This window comes from Molossus molossus, unplaced genomic scaffold (genome assembly GCF_014108415.1).
Source record: "Molossus molossus isolate mMolMol1 unplaced genomic scaffold, mMolMol1.p scaffold_m16_p_13, whole genome shotgun sequence".
NCBI lineage: Eukaryota > Metazoa > Chordata > Mammalia > Chiroptera > Molossidae > Molossus > Molossus molossus.
Genome location: NW_023425348.1, coordinates 84,490,324 through 84,509,581, shown reverse-complemented (window position 1 = coordinate 84,509,581; position 19,258 = coordinate 84,490,324). Strand labels below are relative to the sequence as shown.

Below are 19,258 nucleotides of genomic sequence, written 5' to 3'. Positions count from 1 at the left end.
AATTGTTACTGCAGTAAATCTATAGAAAAATTTAGGGAGAACTAATTTCATCTCATTTGTTATTTCCAACCAATGGGCATGGTGTATTGTTACATTTATGTCTTCTTTAATAACTCAGTATTGTTTTTGTAGCTTCTAGCAATGAAGTAATGCAAAGAACTCATTATATTTTTCCTGAAATATTTTACTGATTTCTTTGTTATGTAATGGATAGTTTAAAATTTTATTTTTATCTGTTTTTTAATAGTATACAGGAAATTGATCATTTACATGCTGACCTTATATCCACCAAACCTTGCAAAATTCACTTATTGTTTCTAATGTTTTAGGTTGAAAATCCTTTTGGATTTTTAATGTACACAATACTGCCAATTGAAAATAATTACACTATTCTTTCTGCTTCCCCAAGCATATGTATGTTCACATGTGTCTTAAACGGAATCTGAGATGCCACCCAGCAAAAGGAAGATAGGGTTAAAGTGTCATTGAGGCCATTTTTACTTATTTATTTATTTATTTGTTTATTTATTTATTTATTTTTTGTTATCCTCACCCAAGGACATTTTTCCATTTTTTGTTCAGATAGAGTGGGAACGGGAGAGAGTGAGAGAGAGAGAGAGAAACATCAACGTGAAAGGGACACATCGAGTGGCTGCCCCCTGCACCACCAACCAGAGCCGGGGACAAGCTGCAACTGAGGTACGCGCCCATAGTGGGAACCGAACCCTGGTCTCTCTGGACCGCAGGCCCATGCTCTAACAGCTGAGCCAAACTGGCCAGGGAAAAGCAATTTTTAAATATGTTATTCATTGCTGTATGTATGCTGAGCACAGATAACAGTAACTGCATGTCACTGTGGCAGTATGATGGGCACCTGTATTTAAATGATGTGTTTGACACAAGTTAAATAAGTACTTGGCAATGTCAGGACAGTTATTGGAACTTGGTTCTCTTACAGCAAAATCTGAGGACAAATCAGAGTTGATACCAGATGTATAATCAGTACTTGAACATCTATAAGTGGAAAATAAATAAAAAAATGTGTTCAGTTTCTCATGTCTTTTACACATCACTACTTTCTAAGGCTTATCTTATATCATAAACAGGTTCTATAACCTAATCTATTGTATATGCATTCTATATTGAACTTCACCTGGGGAGTTTGCTCAGATTTTTCCATGTCCTATGCAGGGCAACTTTCACATCTTTGTTTCTCAAGCTGTAGATCAAGGGATTCAGCATGGGTATGATCAAAGTGTAAAATACAGAGGCCATTTTATCACTATCAAAGGAATGACTGGACTTGGGCTGCACATACATGAAGAATAGAGTCCCATACAATACAACCACTACTGTCAGGTGAGATCCACAGGTGGAGAAGGCCTTGTGTCTGCCCTCCGCAGAGTTCATCCTGAGGATGGCCAGAAGGATCCGTATGTAGGACACAAGGACTACCAGAAGAGATGAGACTAAATTAAACACTGAGAAGATCAGTATTATTAACTCAATGTCACGTGTGCTTGAGCATAGCAATGTCATCAAGGGAAGAGAGTCACAGTAGAAATGACTAATGACATTATGGCCGCAGAAGGATGAAACGAAAATCTTTATCGTGGTTATCAGAGAGAGAAAAGCACTGTAGAGATAGGGGACTGCCACCAGCATCCAGCATACCTTTGGTGACATGATAACAGTGTAGAGTAGAGGGTTACAGATGGCCACATAGCGGTCATAAGCCATTGCCGACAGAATGAAAAGTTCACTAATGATGAACAAGATGAAGAAAGCTAGCTGGGCTGCACACCAGTGAAAGGGAATAGTCTTTTGTTTAGTTACAATGTTTACCAACATTTTGGGTCCCACATCTGTTGAATAACCAAGATCAATGAAAGCCAGGTGTCGGAGAAAGAAGTACATAGGTGTTTGAAGCCTGGAGTCCATCTTGGTGAGGATGATCATGCCCAAGTTGCCTACTATGGAGACTGCGTAGATGACGAGGAACACCCCAAAGAAGGTAGCCTGCAGCACAGGATGGTCTGTGATTCCCATTAGAATGAATTCTTTTAGCACTGTTAGGTTTTGTTTGTCCCTCCAGGCCATTAAGGAAAATTACTGTGGGAAGAACCATGAGAAGAGTCAGTAGATTTCAGGAGACATCATCTGGTAAACTTTTAGTGGGTAAAGCCATTACATGTAACAGAAACTCCAGGCTTTTAGATGCAATAATTTAAAGTAAGACCTACCCCCATTGTTAAACCTAGAACCTAATATAGAAACCATTACAACCTAACTGATATAGTAGACACTTTGTGTGTGTATGTGTCATGAACTGGTTATCATTACCAGGTATGCACAATTTGTGAACTGTCACCAATGTATTGTTAGAAAAGTTTTGCCTACAGTGGAAATTCTGATATTTTTGTAATATTTTTCATTTAAAATATATTTAATTATGTTAACATATCAAATTTGAGCAGGAATTGGAATAAGAAGTAAGATAGCCCTCTGCTTCTTGACCCTGCAGCTTCAGTGTCAATCTCCAAAGAAAAGCAGTATTAATTATATTAACAGACTTTGATTTATGTCTCTTCCTTATAACACCCATATCAAAATAGTATTCTCATTCTAGTATATGTTTGACTTTTTAAAATTGTATTTGCATTGCACTATTCTTTCATGAGTTTTAAACACTATTTAATGATTTTTCCAAGGATAGAAAATAATTTAGTTACCTCACAAAGGTGCCCAACATGTTCACTTTAATGCACATAAATAATTTATTTTCTCTAGAAAAGTGTATCTAAAACTTTGGCAATTGTGTGCTGATTTTTTAAGTTTCTGATTTTCCTGTGTTCCATACCAAACAAGCCCTGAATCTGTAATTTACTAAACCCTAGAAAAAACAATTAGCTGGCATTCCCACATTAGCTTTGACCTTAGCACTAATATCTCTAAAATGACGGATTTAATATTGTAGTTACATTTTTCTAGCATATTTTGATACAAGCAAAAAAATATCAAAACACATTTGATGACATACCACCTAAAATTATCTAATAAATACTATGAATATAATTATTATCCACAAAAAGAAACATCACTCTGGAGAATGCTATCTTAAATGATTCAGGGGCTGGAAGCAATATCATTGCATGAAGTATAAGAGTTGAAAGATAAATAATATAACAGGGAACAGGGGGAAATAAGATTGCATGATTTTAAGTATTCAAACTTGTTTAAAATTATGTGGGTAGGTCAGATAACTATTTAATGCAGATAAAACCACCTGGACATGACATTGATAAAAATGGAGTATATTTATTATATTTTGAATACTAGTCTTATTCCTTTATTTCATCTTCCATCAAGTATATATCAAATGTTTTTAATTAACACATTTTAATTTAAAGATTACATTTTCTTTACCTCTATTTTCCCAACTTCTTTCCCCTTCAGATTGTTTTTAAGGCAGGTGCTTCCAAACTTTCATGGGAAAATTATTATCTAAATTTTTTCATGCCCTTCAAGAGTATAAAAAATGAGCACCACACTGCAACTCATCCTGGGAGGGCAACAAAATTCTGATTTAAAAGTAAAAGGTAAGATATCTATGACAACCATTTCCTTTTCAGAGATGTAAATTTTCTAAACAGTATTAACATATCATTGATATCAATTCGAAAAATGTATAGAAATACAATTCTGCCCTGGCCAGTTTGGCTTACCGATTAGAGCATCAGCCTATGGACCGAAGGGTCTTGGGTTTGATTCCCTGTCAAGGGCATGTACCTGGGTTGCAGGTTCAATTCCTAGCCCAGGTCAGGGTCGTGGAAGTGAGAACCAATCAATGCATCTCTCTCACATCAATTTTCTCTCTTTTTCTCTCCCTCCCTCCCTCCCTTCTACTCCATCTAAAACAATCAATGGAAATATATCCTCGGGTGAGGAGTAACAACAGCAACAAAATAATATAGTTCACTCTGATCAAACCATGTTGATCCCAAATTTGGCTGAATGGTTGAGTTTAGAAAAATCTATAGATATAATTTTCCACATTATTAGATTGAATTAGAAAAATATGAAAATTAGTACAGATGAATAAAAAGTATTGTTTAGAATGAACAAAAAACAATAGAATTAAGACTAAAAGAAAAATTCCATAACTTGATAAAATATCTTATAAAAACTAGATTGAACACACCCGTAAAAGGAGAAAAATTAGCCCAAGTGGTGTGGCTCAGTGGAGTGAGCATTGTCCCGTGGACTGAGAGGTCCCAGTCAGGGCACATGCCCAGGTTGTGGGCTTGGTCCACATTGGGGGGTGTGCAAGAGGCAGCCATTTGATGTTTCTCTCTCACATCAATGTTTCTATCTCTCTCTCCCTAGAAAAAAAAAAAAGGAAGAAAAAAAAGAAAGACAGAAAGAAAGAAAATTAAAACTTTTTGAGAAATATGGAAGTCTTAAGTAAATTGGTAGGAATACTATGTTCCTGGATTGCACTACTCAGTGTTGTAAAAATGTCAATTCTGTTCAAATTAATCTATTTGTTCAATGACTTTTTAATCAGAATCTCACTAGGAGATTTTGTAGAATTTGACTTATATTTAGCATGTATTTATAAAATGTAAATTATAAAGAATAAGCAGGATATTGTCTGATATTAAAACATCAAACTAGAGCTGCTGAGACAATATGCATAGGCACAATGGGCAAATAAAATATGCTCATGGAGAAATAGAGAACTCAGAAAATCCACAATTGTGTAGAACTGTCATATTAGGAAAATATGACAAAAATGGTCATTTCAAGAAATAGAGCTGGAGAAATTGATCATCTCTATAGAAGATGATGAAATTGGATGTTTAGCTCATCAAAATAAAAAATCAGGCCTCTACTGGTCAAGAAATTAATGTGAAAAATAAGTTCAAACTCTTATAGTCTTAAAAACTAGAAATTCTGAATGTCACTAACTAAATAAACATACATTTCAAGACAATCAGCATAGACATTCAAAATGAATTTGGAAGATTAAATATACCTCACAAAACTCACTCTATCCAAAAATTTATTCACAATGTTCACAAAATATTTTCCAAAAAGTAAATATAAACATTCATTAGAAACAACAGAACAAGAAAAATGGCCAAGTCTAACTCCTTAAGCAACAAAAGTTATACCCAAGGAAAGGAAGATCCCACAGCAGTTTGTATAGGTTGGCAAGCCTCTTTGTTCCAACATCTGCCTTATTTTACAAATCTCTGGAGTTCTGAAGCTCAACTGAGTTGATATTTTTATCTGACTTGTCCCCCACCACTCCTGCTCAAGCATTGATTTGGAATAACAGAAAACAAGGAAACTGAGCAACAAGCGTGACCTTTTCTCTGATGGAGGCATAGTCTTCAGAATTGCACCAGGACTTGGGGAATGGAGCTGAAGCCCAAGGATGTCTTCTTTTGCAAATGCAAACATCCAATCTTAACTATAAAATTGTGCAAATGACTTGAACCGAGTTGAATGGGTTGGTGAAACTGTGAACATTGTATTACCATTCATAAACGGGAGAGAAAAAAAGGGGGGAAATACAACAAGGGAAGAATTTTAAATAGTTCTAAAATGTCAGGCTCAGCAGTCCTTGGGTAAGTCAATATCAACAGAAATACACACACATTTATTTTAAAATTATTAAAAAGGACGGACACCATACTTCTCTTATCCAACACATCCTTTATGTATGTGTCCATTCCTTACTGTGTAAAATACACTGCATCATCTCAATAAGGGAATACAACTCTGTAATAATGTGGCATCTGTGAAGGACATAAAGTTCATATATATCTTTCCTAATTGCACCTTTGGAATCTGACAAAATGTGTTGCTTGCCACATCTTACTTAGCAAATACCAACATTTTGTAGCCAAAGATATGCAGTATTTACTCACCAGAGCTCTGTGATTCAGTGCCAATCCCCAAACCACTATTATGTGGCCTGTCATAGTTGTTGAAGATTAAAACAAAACAGTAATTCTTATATCCCATGATGCTAGGTTCTTTAACTTATTGACAAAATTCTATGAGCTGAGTAACATGGTTCATGTTGTACCTGTGCCATACAACTGGGACTTGTGGGGATGTATGGGAAGGTGTAGTTTCTAACACATAGAACAACAGATCATGAAGAAAACCTCCCTTAATGCATATAGGTATGTTATAAGAGAGGAGAAAGAGTAACCAAGCCTAGGACTCTGAAATGTTTAAGGAGTGCTAAGGTCCCCAGTCCTGACAGCAAGATCCTTAAAGTGTTAGTATTTGAGACACAGACACTCACTTAGCACCCATAACCCTGACCTGACCATCAGTGTCTTTGCTTAGACAACATTCCAGGTGAAACTTTGAAAAAATACTTGCTCTTTCTTCAGAAAAGAGAAAGCATTTTACAGTTTAGAAAATGTTCATTAGAATCCCAGCATAAATATAGAAGTCATAACAAATAGAAATGAGGGCCCTTTCTATCCTTAAAGGACAAAATATAGTGGTCAAAACATATCATTACTCCAGAAAACATACTTATAGAAAGAGCTTACTAATCTGTATGGTATACGTACTGAGTCTGGCATTGGTAATTATACTCATGTCTAAAATTTAAATTAAAGGCAGTCATCAAAAATCACACAGCTAATCTAGTAATCAGAGATTAAGTGCCATATTCTCACCTCAAACGGGAAATGAATTTTTATTCCCCGATGTAGTTACAAACCTACCTGAAGTCAGAAGAATTTATGATCGTCTCTCTCCTTTGAGACACTCCCCTGGGAGCTTGATTGCATTTTCTTGGTTATTCCCAAAGTATCAGAGACCTGGCAATTATTCCAAGGTTTTTGTTAATTACTCAGGGTACCTTTAATTTTTTTTTTATTGAGAAAATATTTTGGGGGTGTTTTTTTCTACAATTTACCTGCTTTTCTTCATTATTATCTTCTTTTATCACTATATTTCCCACAGTGAGTTCTTCCCAATGTTGTGTCTGCGAATGAAGACAAAACTCTTTAAACATATTCTATAGTGTTTTAAAAGATTCAGAAAAAATAAAAATTGAGAATATGTGTATAACCCTTACTTTTATTTTTCTTAATATAAGGGACTACATTGAGTTAATGATACCCTAATTCCATACTCATAATGATCATCAGTTTTCATTTCCTATCTTCAATTTCTCTACCACACACAGGAATTTTCTCTACAGAAGTTGATATACGTCCTTAAAAAGAATACAGACTTCTAAAGTAAATGTAATATACATTTTAATGTGCAAATATGTTATTATATAACTTGTACCTAAAAGTTCTCACTCAACTATATAGTTTTGAAGTACATTCATTTACTACATACAAACCAATATTTGGCTGATTTCTGTTTAATAAAATTGCTATTATCTGGGTCTACCCTCATTTCATATATGTTTGTTTCCATAGTAATGGGCATTTATTAAGTGCCAACTCTTGTCTTTTTTAAGCATCATCAAAATTAACAATTGTGGAATACTATGCAGCTGTAAGAAAGAAAGATCTCTTATCCTTTGAGATGACATGGAGAGACATGAAAAGTATCATCCTAACCGAAACAAGCCAAACAGAAAAAGACAAGTATCATGTGATCTCACTTATTTGTGGAATATAATGAACATAAGAGTCTGAGAAATGGGGTACTCCCAGAGATGTGAAAGTGAGGTACAGACTGACAATCCCCAGAAGAGGGGGTGGTGGGGGAGAGATAAACCACAGAACTTATATGCATGTATGCATGAACAATGGACATGGACAAGGAAGCTGGGGACAGGGAGGGGGGAGGGGGAGGGAGGAATCAGTGGGAAACATCTGTAACAAAAATAAATTAATTAATAAAAAATAAATAAATAAAGTAATTGTTGATAGATAAAAATATATATATATATATATTTTAAGTGTAGTGCCAGAGAATGACACAACACTGTATAAGTCTATTTCTACTTTTCAAAAGGTATGCTCTGTTGCTACTGTGTTCATATCTGTATTTTATTTCACTAAATAAAACAAAAGAGTGAGTGAAAAAAATTAATAATTGTGTGTATGGTCCCCACTGATGCATAAATGAATATCTCTGTGAAATATCTCCTGAAGTGGGTGCCCAATTTGGGAAAAAAATTGCACATTTAACTTACTTAAATAAACACAGATCTCCTTCAATATTTCTTTTGTCAATATACATTCCACCATCAATACCCCTAGAGTTTCATACTCTGGAAATTTATGAATACATATTGATTGTACATATAGTAAGGGATTACAATAAACAATTACATCAGATTTAATTTGAGAGCTGAATAATTTTAGCTTTAAGACTAAAATTGTTTTACTTGTCTTAAAATATAATTTTAAAAAATAACTGGGGTTTGGATTTGAAATAGAAAGATGCGTTAAGCACAGTCTATGTCAACACAAAAGTTCATAAATTATAACAGATGAATGAACACAATATTTTAATATTTGAATGTCCATAATAGGAACAAGATTGACACTTTGGGGTAATGCTGATGAAGTAGCCATCGAAGTGCCCCAGAACACTGACACCCAGTAGCAGAGGGGGCTGGATGACCACCAGATCTTTTTCCTTTTCCTGTTAAGCACATGGCTAGGCTGTTGCTTGTCTTCCTTGTAGGCTGGGTTGCAGCCTAACTCATGGGAGGTGTCACAGCACCTTCTTCTTCATAAGCCTGGTGGTATACTTGTCCTGAGTGACTTTCCAGAGTGACTTTCTGTTGTAGAGCTTCTGGTTTTCTATTGTCAAGTCATAAAGTGTTGGTAACATGTTGCAACATTGTGAGAGAGGAAGAAAAATGATTCCAACAGAAGTGAAGATGCCACCTCGATCAAGGATGTGTTGACAGCTATTTAGATTATTCAGTGACTAAGAAGCAATATTTTGTGCATCCACATCATAACATAAAGTTTCTTATTCATAGATACAGAGAACATTTTGTTGGTTGCCAGATGGGAGAATAGTTGGGTGAAAAAGATGAAAGGATTAGGAAGTACAACTTGGTTTTTAGACTGATGATCCTCAAAGGGAAGGAGGGAAAGAGGGTGGGTTGAGATAAACCAAAGAACTTCTATGCATATATGCATAACCAATGGACACCGAAAATAGTCTGGGGAAGGCAGGAGTGGGGTGGGATTGGGGAGGAGGGGGTCAATGGGAAAAAGGGGGAGGACATCTGTAATACATTCAACAATAAAGGTAAGTTAAAATAAAATGAAAAAGTTTCTTACTCGATATTTCATAAAGTGTTTTAAACTAATGTGTTATATAGTCACATGAGTCCATGTCTTAAAATAATCATGTTGCGCCCTGCCAGTTTGGCTCCCTGGTTAGAGCATCCGCCTGTGGTCCAGAGAGATCCAGGTTTGGTTCCTCCTAAGGGCACGTACCTTGGTTACAGTTTGTCCCTGGCCCTGGTTGGTCGTGTGGGTGGCAGCCACTCTATGTGTCCCTTTCACGTTGATGTTTCTCTCTCTCTTTCTCCCTCCCACTCTACCTGAACAAAAAATGGAAAAATGTCCTTGGGTGAGGATTGAAAAAAATAAATAAATAAAATAATCATGTTTCATGATTGTGGAAGCATTAATAATCTTTATCATTCAGTAATATATTCTATTGGATCTTTGAGGTATAAATGTTATAAAGTGTTTTTTAAAAATCATTAATAACCTCTTCTGACCATTCTACCTCAAAATTCTTTTGTGGTTAGGATCACTTTATAAGAAGTATCTATTTCGATATTTAGTTAAAAATTTTATATTTTAATATTTAGTTTAATGTTTTAGTTAACCCCAATGCACCTACATTTTGTGAGAGGAAGTGAAGAGTTTACGTTCATGGCTCTTTTTGTCAATACAATTACTCCAAGATAATATAAAAATACTTTACAAGTATTGAAAGGGTCAAAAGCAATCCTGGACAGAAGCTTGGAACAGAAGGCGACATCTGGGGGCATGCTTTATGGAAGGCTCTCAAGCTTCATAAAGTAATAGCTCTGTTTACAAGAAGGAAGGAAACAATGTATACCTTTAATTGAAATAAAGAGAAAAGAAAGGAAGAGCAAGAAGAAGGGGTAGGAGAGGAGTCATCATAATGGTGTGAGGCTGGGGAATACAGAGGGCAAGTGGGGAACCCAGTAGTTAAGTTACTGTGAGGAGGAGGCTTGATGCTACACCATAACCTTTCTTTGGCCTCCTCCACCCATGTCTGCAGTGAGTTCACTTTCTTAGGATTTCTTTGAAAGGGCTTTTTTCCCCCCATGGACGTGGCTATTGCAGGTTGCCCTTCAGAAAGTGATGATAGATGTGACCTGGGACAACGGGTGCCGGGTGTGAAGGCCTGTGGACTTCCACTGAGAGAGCGTTAGCTGCTCAAACCAAACTCATCTGGAACTTCAGGGACCAGAAAATCTCCATCGCAAACCTTAAAATTTCTCAATTTTGCTTCTGAATTTAAAAAATTCTGAATTGTGCCAATTTCTATTGTCTTTACTTTGCATGTCACGCCCACCCTCCTTTACTCCATGAAATGTTAGGGATGTTTTACACAGACAGACAAAGACATGGCAACGTGATGACTGTCAACATTTTGGGGGGAAGGGCTATGAGTGCCCTTAAGAATTGGTGTCACTTTGAGGACAACATTTTTTTTTGTCTAACATTTCACTCTAAAACCCAATAATAAAAATGCTAAAAGAAGTGTTTATTGTTATGATTGCATAACAACAACAACTCACATAATAGTTTTTAGTATAAGACTATAATTTGGAAAAATTGAATATACATTGCATTTGAATGAATAGCAACATTTTGCTGTATATATATAAGCCAAGTGAAAGGGACAAAGTGAAAAGGATTAAAAAAAGTAGAATCCCATTTTACATATTTTTTGCAGTCTGTTTTACCCGATGTCCTATTTCTTATTTTCATGTCTACCTAAGCATTTTTTGTTTAGTTTTTATTTTCCTTTAATGGTTCATTTTTTTCCTCTGTGATATAAATTTATTTTAAGCTCAAGACAAAAAAAGGTATCTGTAGCCAGAAAGATGAGCTCACTCAACCACTTTCCCAGAAATGCATCGTGCATGTCTTCACCTTCAACCATCAGGATTTACTGTTCTTATTTAGAAATTATAAAAACTCAACCTGGCCATGTGACTTAGTTGGTTGGGCATTGTCCTGTGCACCAAAAGGCTGCCGTTTCAATTCCTGGTCAGGACACATGCCAGGATCGCAGGCTCGAACCCCCATAGAGGGTGTACAGGAGGCAACTGATTGATGTTTCGCTCTCACATCGATGTTGCTCTCTCCCTCTACCTTCCTCTCTCTCTTAAAAAAAATTAATAAAAATATCTTAAAATAAAATAAATTATAAAAACCCTTTAATAACTTAAACTTCATTTTAAAAGTGTGTTTATTTTAATATTATTGTTTATTACGTATGTAACTCTGCAACTAATGCATTTTTCTAAAGGGAAAATGGGTATTTGGGGGTGGGATCAAAGGGATTAAGAATTTTCCCCACTGAAATTAATGGAATTTTAAACTATTTATTGCTTCTCAATAGCAGAATTTTCAGAAGCAAAAGAAAATCCTTAAATTAAGGTAGTTGTCATTTTAAATTTACTTTAGTTTGAATGATTGACATGGGTTATCCAGGAATCTCTTCAATGCATCCTTCACATCCTTGTTACGTAGGCTGTAAATGAGGGGGTTCAGCATTGGTATCACGAGGGTGTAGAAGACAGAGGCTGTCTTGTCAGTATCTAATGAGTGGTTGGTCCTGGGCTGCAGGTACATGAAGAGAAGAGTCCCATAGAACACAGTGACCGCCATCATGTGAGAAGCACAAGTGGAAAAGGCTTTTTGTCTCCCCTCTGAGGAACGTATCCTCAAGATGGCAAGGATGATGTTAAGGTAGGATATGAGAACAACAATCATAGAGAAAATCAAATTGACTCCTGAAAAGGCAAACGCAGCTGTTTCTGGAACGTAGGTGTCAGAACACGACAATGCTAACAAGGGGACGTTATCACAGTAAAAATGGTTGATTACATTGGAAGAGCAATAGGACACAGAGAACACACAGGAAGCGACTGTCAGTGCTGTGATCAGACTGTAGACATACGTGAGGGACACCAGCAAAAGGCAGACCTGTGGAGACACTACCACCATGTAGACCAGGGGGTTGCAAATAGCCATGTAGCGGTCATAGGCCATTGCGGCCAGCATGAAAATCTCAGCCACGATAAAAACTATGAATCCACCCATTTGCACTGCACATCCATAGTAGGATATAGTTTTCTTCAAAACCAGGAAGTTAACCAGCATTTTAGGGGTAATGACAGTAGAGTTGCCAAGGTTGATGATAGCCAAGTGCCGGAGGAAGAAGTACATGGGAGTCTGCAGTTGAGTGTCAACAGTGGTGAGGGTGATGATGCCCAGGTTCCCTGTCACCGTCAGCCCATAGAGGACCAGGAAGACAAAGAAGAGTGGAATCTGGAGCTCCGGACGGTCTGAGACGCCCCTGAGGACGAATTCAGTCACCTGGGAGAGATTTGCTGGAGCCATTGATTTTGTTGCTTTCATCAATGAATGAGGAAAAGGAAAAGAAATTAATAGACAATAAAATGGTTTCTCTGTTTGAAGCCAGATTGTTACAAGTTTCATTTAAAATCAGTGTATTTATTTATTTATTGTTCTTTATTGCCTTTTATTTATTTTTAAATTTATTTTTTATTAATTTTATTGCGGTGGCATTGGTTAGTAAAATTATGTATGTTCTGAGTGTATGATTCTATGATATATCATCTGTATATCGATCAGTTTATTTTTGTTCAGATCTTGTTTTCTCCCTATCTTTTCACAAAATTCAAAAATCCGAACTCTCCAGAAACCAATTGCAAAATCTTAGAGTTGTTTCATGACTAAGATACTAACTTATTTATTCACTGGTGGATATAGTTTGCATTGGGTGAATATAGATTAATTTCTTATATTATTAGATGTATTAAGATGTATATGCATATATTAATTACATTAATATTTACTTTTGTTTTAATATATGTACATGCATGCATATATTTACGTGTACACACATAACTCTGTGTGTGTGTATGTTTGTGTTTATGTTTCCTATGATAAAACAGAGTTACCTATAAGAAACAGATGAGCCAGAGTCGCTTCCAGTAATTTTTTCTTTTTCTTTTTGCTAAGTAGCTCTAGAGGGAACCGAACCCAGGACTCTCTGGTCTGCAAGCTGATGCTCCACCGCTGAGCCAAACCGGCCAGGGCCCAGTAATTTTTTCTTACGCTGCCACAGGCCTTCTTTCCAGCCCATATCTTGTCATCATCGTTCTTGAGAATTTCAATATTCCTATGGAAAACAGTCAGTATCCTGGGTTTTTCCTATCAGTTTCTACCTCACAGTTATACTTCAGTTTCCCACAGACCACACCTCAACACTGTTCCATCTTAGATTGTTCAGAAACATTTCCTTTTTTTGACCAATGAAGCCGGTCCTGCCCTATTGCTCTGACCTCTCGTTGTTCAGACTTGTCTCTATTGTTTTGTTCTGGTCGCCTTTCCTTCCCTTTCCAGCTTATACTGCCTTCCTTTAAATTATTTAAAGCCTGTTTTGATTTTTTTAAGTTATGACTTACAGGTTTGATTTGTTAAAGCTTGATCACCTTGTTTTAACTGGATAGAAAAGTGAATGGGGGAGAGCCCTAATATTATTTAGTGTGTACCCACTCTGTGCTCAGAGCTGTGCTAGGCATTTGGAAACCATGATCTCATTATTCTGCAAGAAAGCACTAGAAGATGTAATTATTTCTGTGTTTGATGAGACTATTGAGTTTTAATAAGATTAATTTAATCACAGAATCTGCATAAGATATTGGTTAATAGTATGGTTTTATATTTTTATGTGTATTGTTTGCTTGGTTAGTTGGTTGTTTGCTTGTTAGTTCACTAATTACTAGCTGTGTGAATTTTTTCAAGTATTTCTATTTTTATAGTGTGTGGTTTAAATGAGATAATACATATGTATAGGTTAATTAGCACAGCTCCTAATAACAATGAATGCAAAATAATTGGTACCAGTAGTTAATCTTGTTAGCATCTTTTGGATGATTTTTCAAATGTGGTTTATTATTTCAGCCCTGGTAACCTATCTACCTTACTGAGGGCTTTTATAGTTAACAGAGAAACAGCAAGTGCATTATAATTTTGCATATTTAAGAAACCTAGACACAGGATTCCAGCTATGTACTTAACAAGCAAATCAGGCTGGGCTCTCCCACAACATACAGCTCTTGAAACTGTTGGGTTTGTTTGTTTTCATTTAAAGATGCTTAATTCCATACATCGGGTGTGCGTCTGGTGAGCTAATCTGATGGTGTTGCACTACATGTAAAAGAATTGCATCGGTTAGCTTTCGGTGGAAAACATGGAGGCAACAGTCACTGACCAAATAATTCCATTTCTTTGCTCCACACCAAGTGACTCAGTGCATGTTTTACTCCAAGATAAAGTATTTGATAAATTTATCCTTCACTTAACAAGAACAAAAAAGAGCATCAACCATAGCAATTATTGATTATCTACTAAGAATCTGTGCAATTAGCTTTTGAAAAGGAGAGTATATGAAAATATACTTACCTATTCTGTATTTGCTCTTCTACTGCAGTATAACTAAAGGTAAAGCTAGGATTGCTTTTTAGTTCAGTACATATAGTCACTGAAAAAAGTTCTCCAGAACAGCCTCTGTTTTCTCTTGTTTCTTCAGCTCTTGTCTGATTTAGCATTGCTCCTGAAAAGAGCAATTTAAAATTTTTACCAATAATTTTTAAAATGTTTTTGAATATAAATATTTTATAGGTCTACCAAGATAATACATTCTCAGCAAATAAAAAATTTAAAATGTACCTGATTTTAATCATTTTATCTTATAATTTTAATAATAAATGATAGTGCATATTCATTTTTTAATTATTTTCAGGTATGATTTCAGGACTATGTTTCATGAATCTCTAAATGTAGACTGTCTTAAATTTGTTTACACATTGGTTGTTTTAGGAACAAACACTGCATCCTGATATGAGCTCTCAGGTCCACCACCAACACAGAGACTAACTGTTGACATCAGGGACACTTTTCATCCTCAGGTTTGTCCTCCTAGGCAATACCAAAAGCAGGAAGGGGAGAAAAACTTGTTTTTATTGATGTCAAGTAATTTAGCAGGTCTTTCTTGAAGACATAGACCTCATATGACAAAGACACTTAAGAAGTTTCCATCCAGTGTAGAGTGCCCTCTAAAACATCCATCAATTCTGCCAGTTCCATTGTAAAAAAAATCCTTTTTATGTTAAGGTGAAACATACTCCCTGTAATGACTATTCATTATTCTGTATAAATGCTCAAGCAGCCTCATTTACGAGTACGGATGCTGGACACTGTTGTTTAAGTTATATTTTCATCACTTTCACTTAGCAGTTAGTGGGCAGAGCTGAGAAAAGACAGCAGAGCAGATATTAGTTCAGTCCCAGGTCTGATTTGAATTCATCAGCTTCCAAGAGGCCTGGTCCACACCTCTAGAATTAGCAATAAGTAAAGTGTTTGTTTTAACCTACCTGAACACAGAGATCAGCTAAGACTCCCTCCTAAGGTTGCTGCAGGAAGCGTGCTGAGGAGCTTTACAAGAGTCTGAAGTCCCTGAACGCCTTCATACTGAAATACGGTGGTATGTCGTCCCAGTCCCCAAACACGAGGATCAGAATTCCCAGATAAAGTCCTAATTCCTCCTGGAAAGAAAGACAAATTAAATGCTCATTAATCACGTCTCTATGCAAAAATCTCACCCAAAGAATGAAAGTCTTGGAGCTAACCTAGGGACTCTTTAGATAATCGCATTGAATAACAACCACGTATAATGATTCCATTCTCTGTTTGTTTTGAATTGCACCCCATATTTGGGGAGTGTTGCTGGCCCTTGAAATGGAGGGAATCAATCAGTTAGAAAGCACAGGATTCAAGCCCCAGTGTTCAATATTAATGGCAATATTTGAGAGTAGACTGAATATAAAGTCTCTGTTCATGTATCAAGAGTAAGTCCTGGTGGATTTGCCTTAAGTATCAGGTGATATACAACATACATTCAAATTATGAATGGTTGTAAGAAGACTAAATATAAGTTTTTTTATTAGAATTAATAAGGCACCCAACAAAAACTTAGTCCTATTTCTAGTTTTTAATTTAAATTATTTAAATGAAAAATACGTTTTTAGTACAATCCTGTGATCATTCCTCACGCAAGCATATATAAATATTGTCATTAAATATAATAATATTTTTTATTTTACTTTTTATGTAGAGTTGTCTAGTCTTTAAGTTGCTTTTTCCATTTATATTTATTTTACTTTTTCAATTTTTATTAATTTAATTTTGTTACAGATATTTCTCCATTTTTCCCCCTAGACACCCTCCTCGCCATCCCTCCCTACACAACATTGTTGTCTATGTCCATTGGCTATGAGTACATGCATATAAATTCTTTGGTTTATCTCATCCATCCCCTCCAACCCCCTCCTCTGAGGTCTGTCAGTCTGAACCATACTCCTTTCTATGTCTCTGAGTCTATTTTGTTCATCAGCTTATTTTGTTCAATATATTACACAAATAAGTGAGATCATGTGGTATCTGTCTTTCTCTGATTGGCTTATTTTGCTTACCATAATGCTCTCCAGGTCTCTCCATATCATCTCAAAGGATAAGAGATCTTTCTTTCTTACAGCTGCATAGTATTCCATTGTGTATATGAACCACAGCTTTTTTAACGCATTCATTTACTGATGGACACTTGGGCTGTTTCCAGATCTTAGCTATTGTAAATAGTGCTGTTATGAACATAGGAGTATATATATTATTTCTGATTGGTGTTTCAGGCTTCTTAGGATATATTCCTAGAAGTGAGATTACTGGGTCAAATGGCAGATCGATTTTTAATTTTTTGAGGCAACACCATACTGCTTTCCATAGTGACTGCACCAGTCTGCATTCCCACCAGCAGTGTACTAGAGTCCCTTTTTTGCCACACCCTCACCAGCACTTATTGTTTGATGATTTGTTGAAGGCAGCCATTCTGGCAGGTGTGAGGTGATACCTCATAGATGTTTTAATTTGCATCTCTCTGATGATTAGCAATGTTGAGCATTTTTTCACATGTCTCTTGGCCATTTGTGTGTCCTTTTTGAGAGGTATCTATTTAGGTCCGTCCTCTGCCCATTTTTTAATTGGGTACTTTGTCTTCCTTTTGAGTTGTATAAGTACTCTATATATTTTGGAAATTAACCCCTTATATGATGTATCGTTGGCGAATATACTTTCCCATATAGTGAGTTCCCTTTCCAATTTGATGGTTATTTTTTTTGTTTTGTTCTTTTTTGTTGTTTTTTTGTTTTTTTTTTTTGCTGTGCAGAAGCTTTTGAGTTTGATTAGTCCCATGTGTCCATATTTTCATTTGTTTCTGTTGCCTTAGGCATTATATCAGTGAAAATTCTGCTACGTACGATGTTTAAAATTTTGTTGCCTACATTTTCTTCTAGAATTTTTATGGATTCACGATTTACATTTAAGTCTTTTATCCATTTGGAGTTTATTCTTGTGCATGGTGTAAGTTGGTGGTCTAGTTTAATTTTTTTGTATGTAGCTGTCCAATTTTCTCCACACCATAATGTCTTGGGTCAATTTCTGGGTTCTCTGTTCTGTTCCACTAATCTATATGCCTGTTCTTGTGCCAGTACCAGGCTGTTTTGAATACAGTGGCTTTGTAGTATAACCTGATATCCAGTATTGTGATCCCACCTACTTTGTCCTTCTTTTTCAAGATTTCTGTGGCTATTCTTTTTTGGTTCCATATGAACTTTTGAAGTATTTGTTCTAGTTCTTTGAAATATGTCTTTGGTATTTTGATGGGGATTGCATTGAATCTATATTGCTTTGGGTTGTGTGGACATTATAATGATGTTAATTCTTCCAATCCATGAACAAGTTATGTGCTTCCACTTTTTATATCTTCCTCTATTTTTTTTTTTTTTTTTCAATATCCTGTGGTTTTCTGTGAAGAGGTCCTTTACCTCTCTGGTTAAATTTATTCCTAGGTATCTTAATTTTTTTGTGACAATGGTAAATGGGATTTTTTTTTAGTTTTTCTTTCTGTGAGTTCATTATTGGTGTATAAGAATGCAGTGGATTTCTTGATGTTAATTTTAAATCCTGTTCCCTTGCCAAATTTGTTTATTAAGTCTAGAAGATTTTTAAATGAGTCTTCAGGGTTTTCTTTAAAAAAAAATTTTTTTTAATCCTCACTCGTGGACATTTTGCATTTATCTTCAGACAGAGCAAGAGGGGAGAGGGACAAAGAGAGAGAGAGAAACATCAATGAGAGACACATCGAGTGGTTGCCACCCACACAACCCCAACTGGGGCTGAGGACAAACTGCAACCGAGGTACATGCCCATATCAAGAACCAAACCCAGGACTCTCTGGTCTGCAAGCCGACGCTCTAACTGCTGAGCCAAACCAGCCAGGGCCTTTAGGGTTTTCTAAGTACAATATTATGTCATCTGTGAATAATGACAGTTTCACTTCCTCCTTTTCAATTTGGCTATCTTTTACTTTTTCTTCATATCTAATTGCTGTGACTAAGACTTCCAGTGCTATGTTAAATAAGAGTGGCAAAAGTGAGCATCCCTTTCTTATTTCTGTTCTTACAGAAAATACTTTTAGTTTTTGCTCATTGAGTATAATGTTGGCTGTAGGTCTTTCATATATGGACTTCATTATATTGACATAAAATCCCTCTACTCCCACATTGCTGAGCATTTTTATCAGAAATGTGTGCTGGATTTTGTCAAATGTTTTTTAAGCGTCTATTGATATAATTATATGGTTTTTATCTTTCATTTTGATTATGTGGTGTATCACATTTATTGATTTGCAAATATTGAGCCAGGCTTGTATCCCTAGGATGAATCTCACTTGGTCATGGTGAATAATTTTTTTGATGTATTTTTAGATCTGATTTGCTAGTATTTTGTTCAGGATTTTGGCATCTATGTTCATCAGGGATAGTGGCCTGTAGTTTTCTTTTTTTGTAGTGTCTTTTTCTGTTTTTTTTTTTTTTTTT

At 35.8% G+C, this 19,258-nt stretch overlaps 2 protein-coding genes across 2 annotated transcripts; both read right to left on the bottom strand.

Moving 5' to 3' along the window:
- Positions 1–1,149: 1,149 nt before the first annotated feature.
- Positions 1,150–2,100, bottom strand: LOC118628684 (olfactory receptor 8K3-like). The gene has a single exon (XM_036259625.1). It carries the CDS (start codon positions 2,098–2,100, stop codon positions 1,150–1,152), a length of 951 nt encoding a protein of 316 aa, XP_036115518.1.
- Positions 2,101–11,693: 9,593 nt separating this feature from the next.
- Positions 11,694–12,641, bottom strand: LOC118628683 (olfactory receptor 8J2-like). The gene has a single exon (XM_036259624.1). The coding sequence runs from the start codon at positions 12,639–12,641 to the stop codon at positions 11,694–11,696; it is 948 nt and encodes a 315-aa protein (XP_036115517.1).
- Between the last annotated feature and the right edge of the window lie 6,617 nt (positions 12,642–19,258).

Bases quoted from the DNA above. Each gene is read 5' to 3' on its own strand.
- LOC118628684 (XM_036259625.1), bottom strand. From the start codon at position 2,100: ATGGCCTGGAGGGACAAACAAAACCTAACAGTGCTAAAAGAATTCATT.
- LOC118628683 (XM_036259624.1), bottom strand. From the start codon at position 12,641: ATGGCTCCAGCAAATCTCTCCCAGGTGACTGAATTCGTCCTCAGGGGC.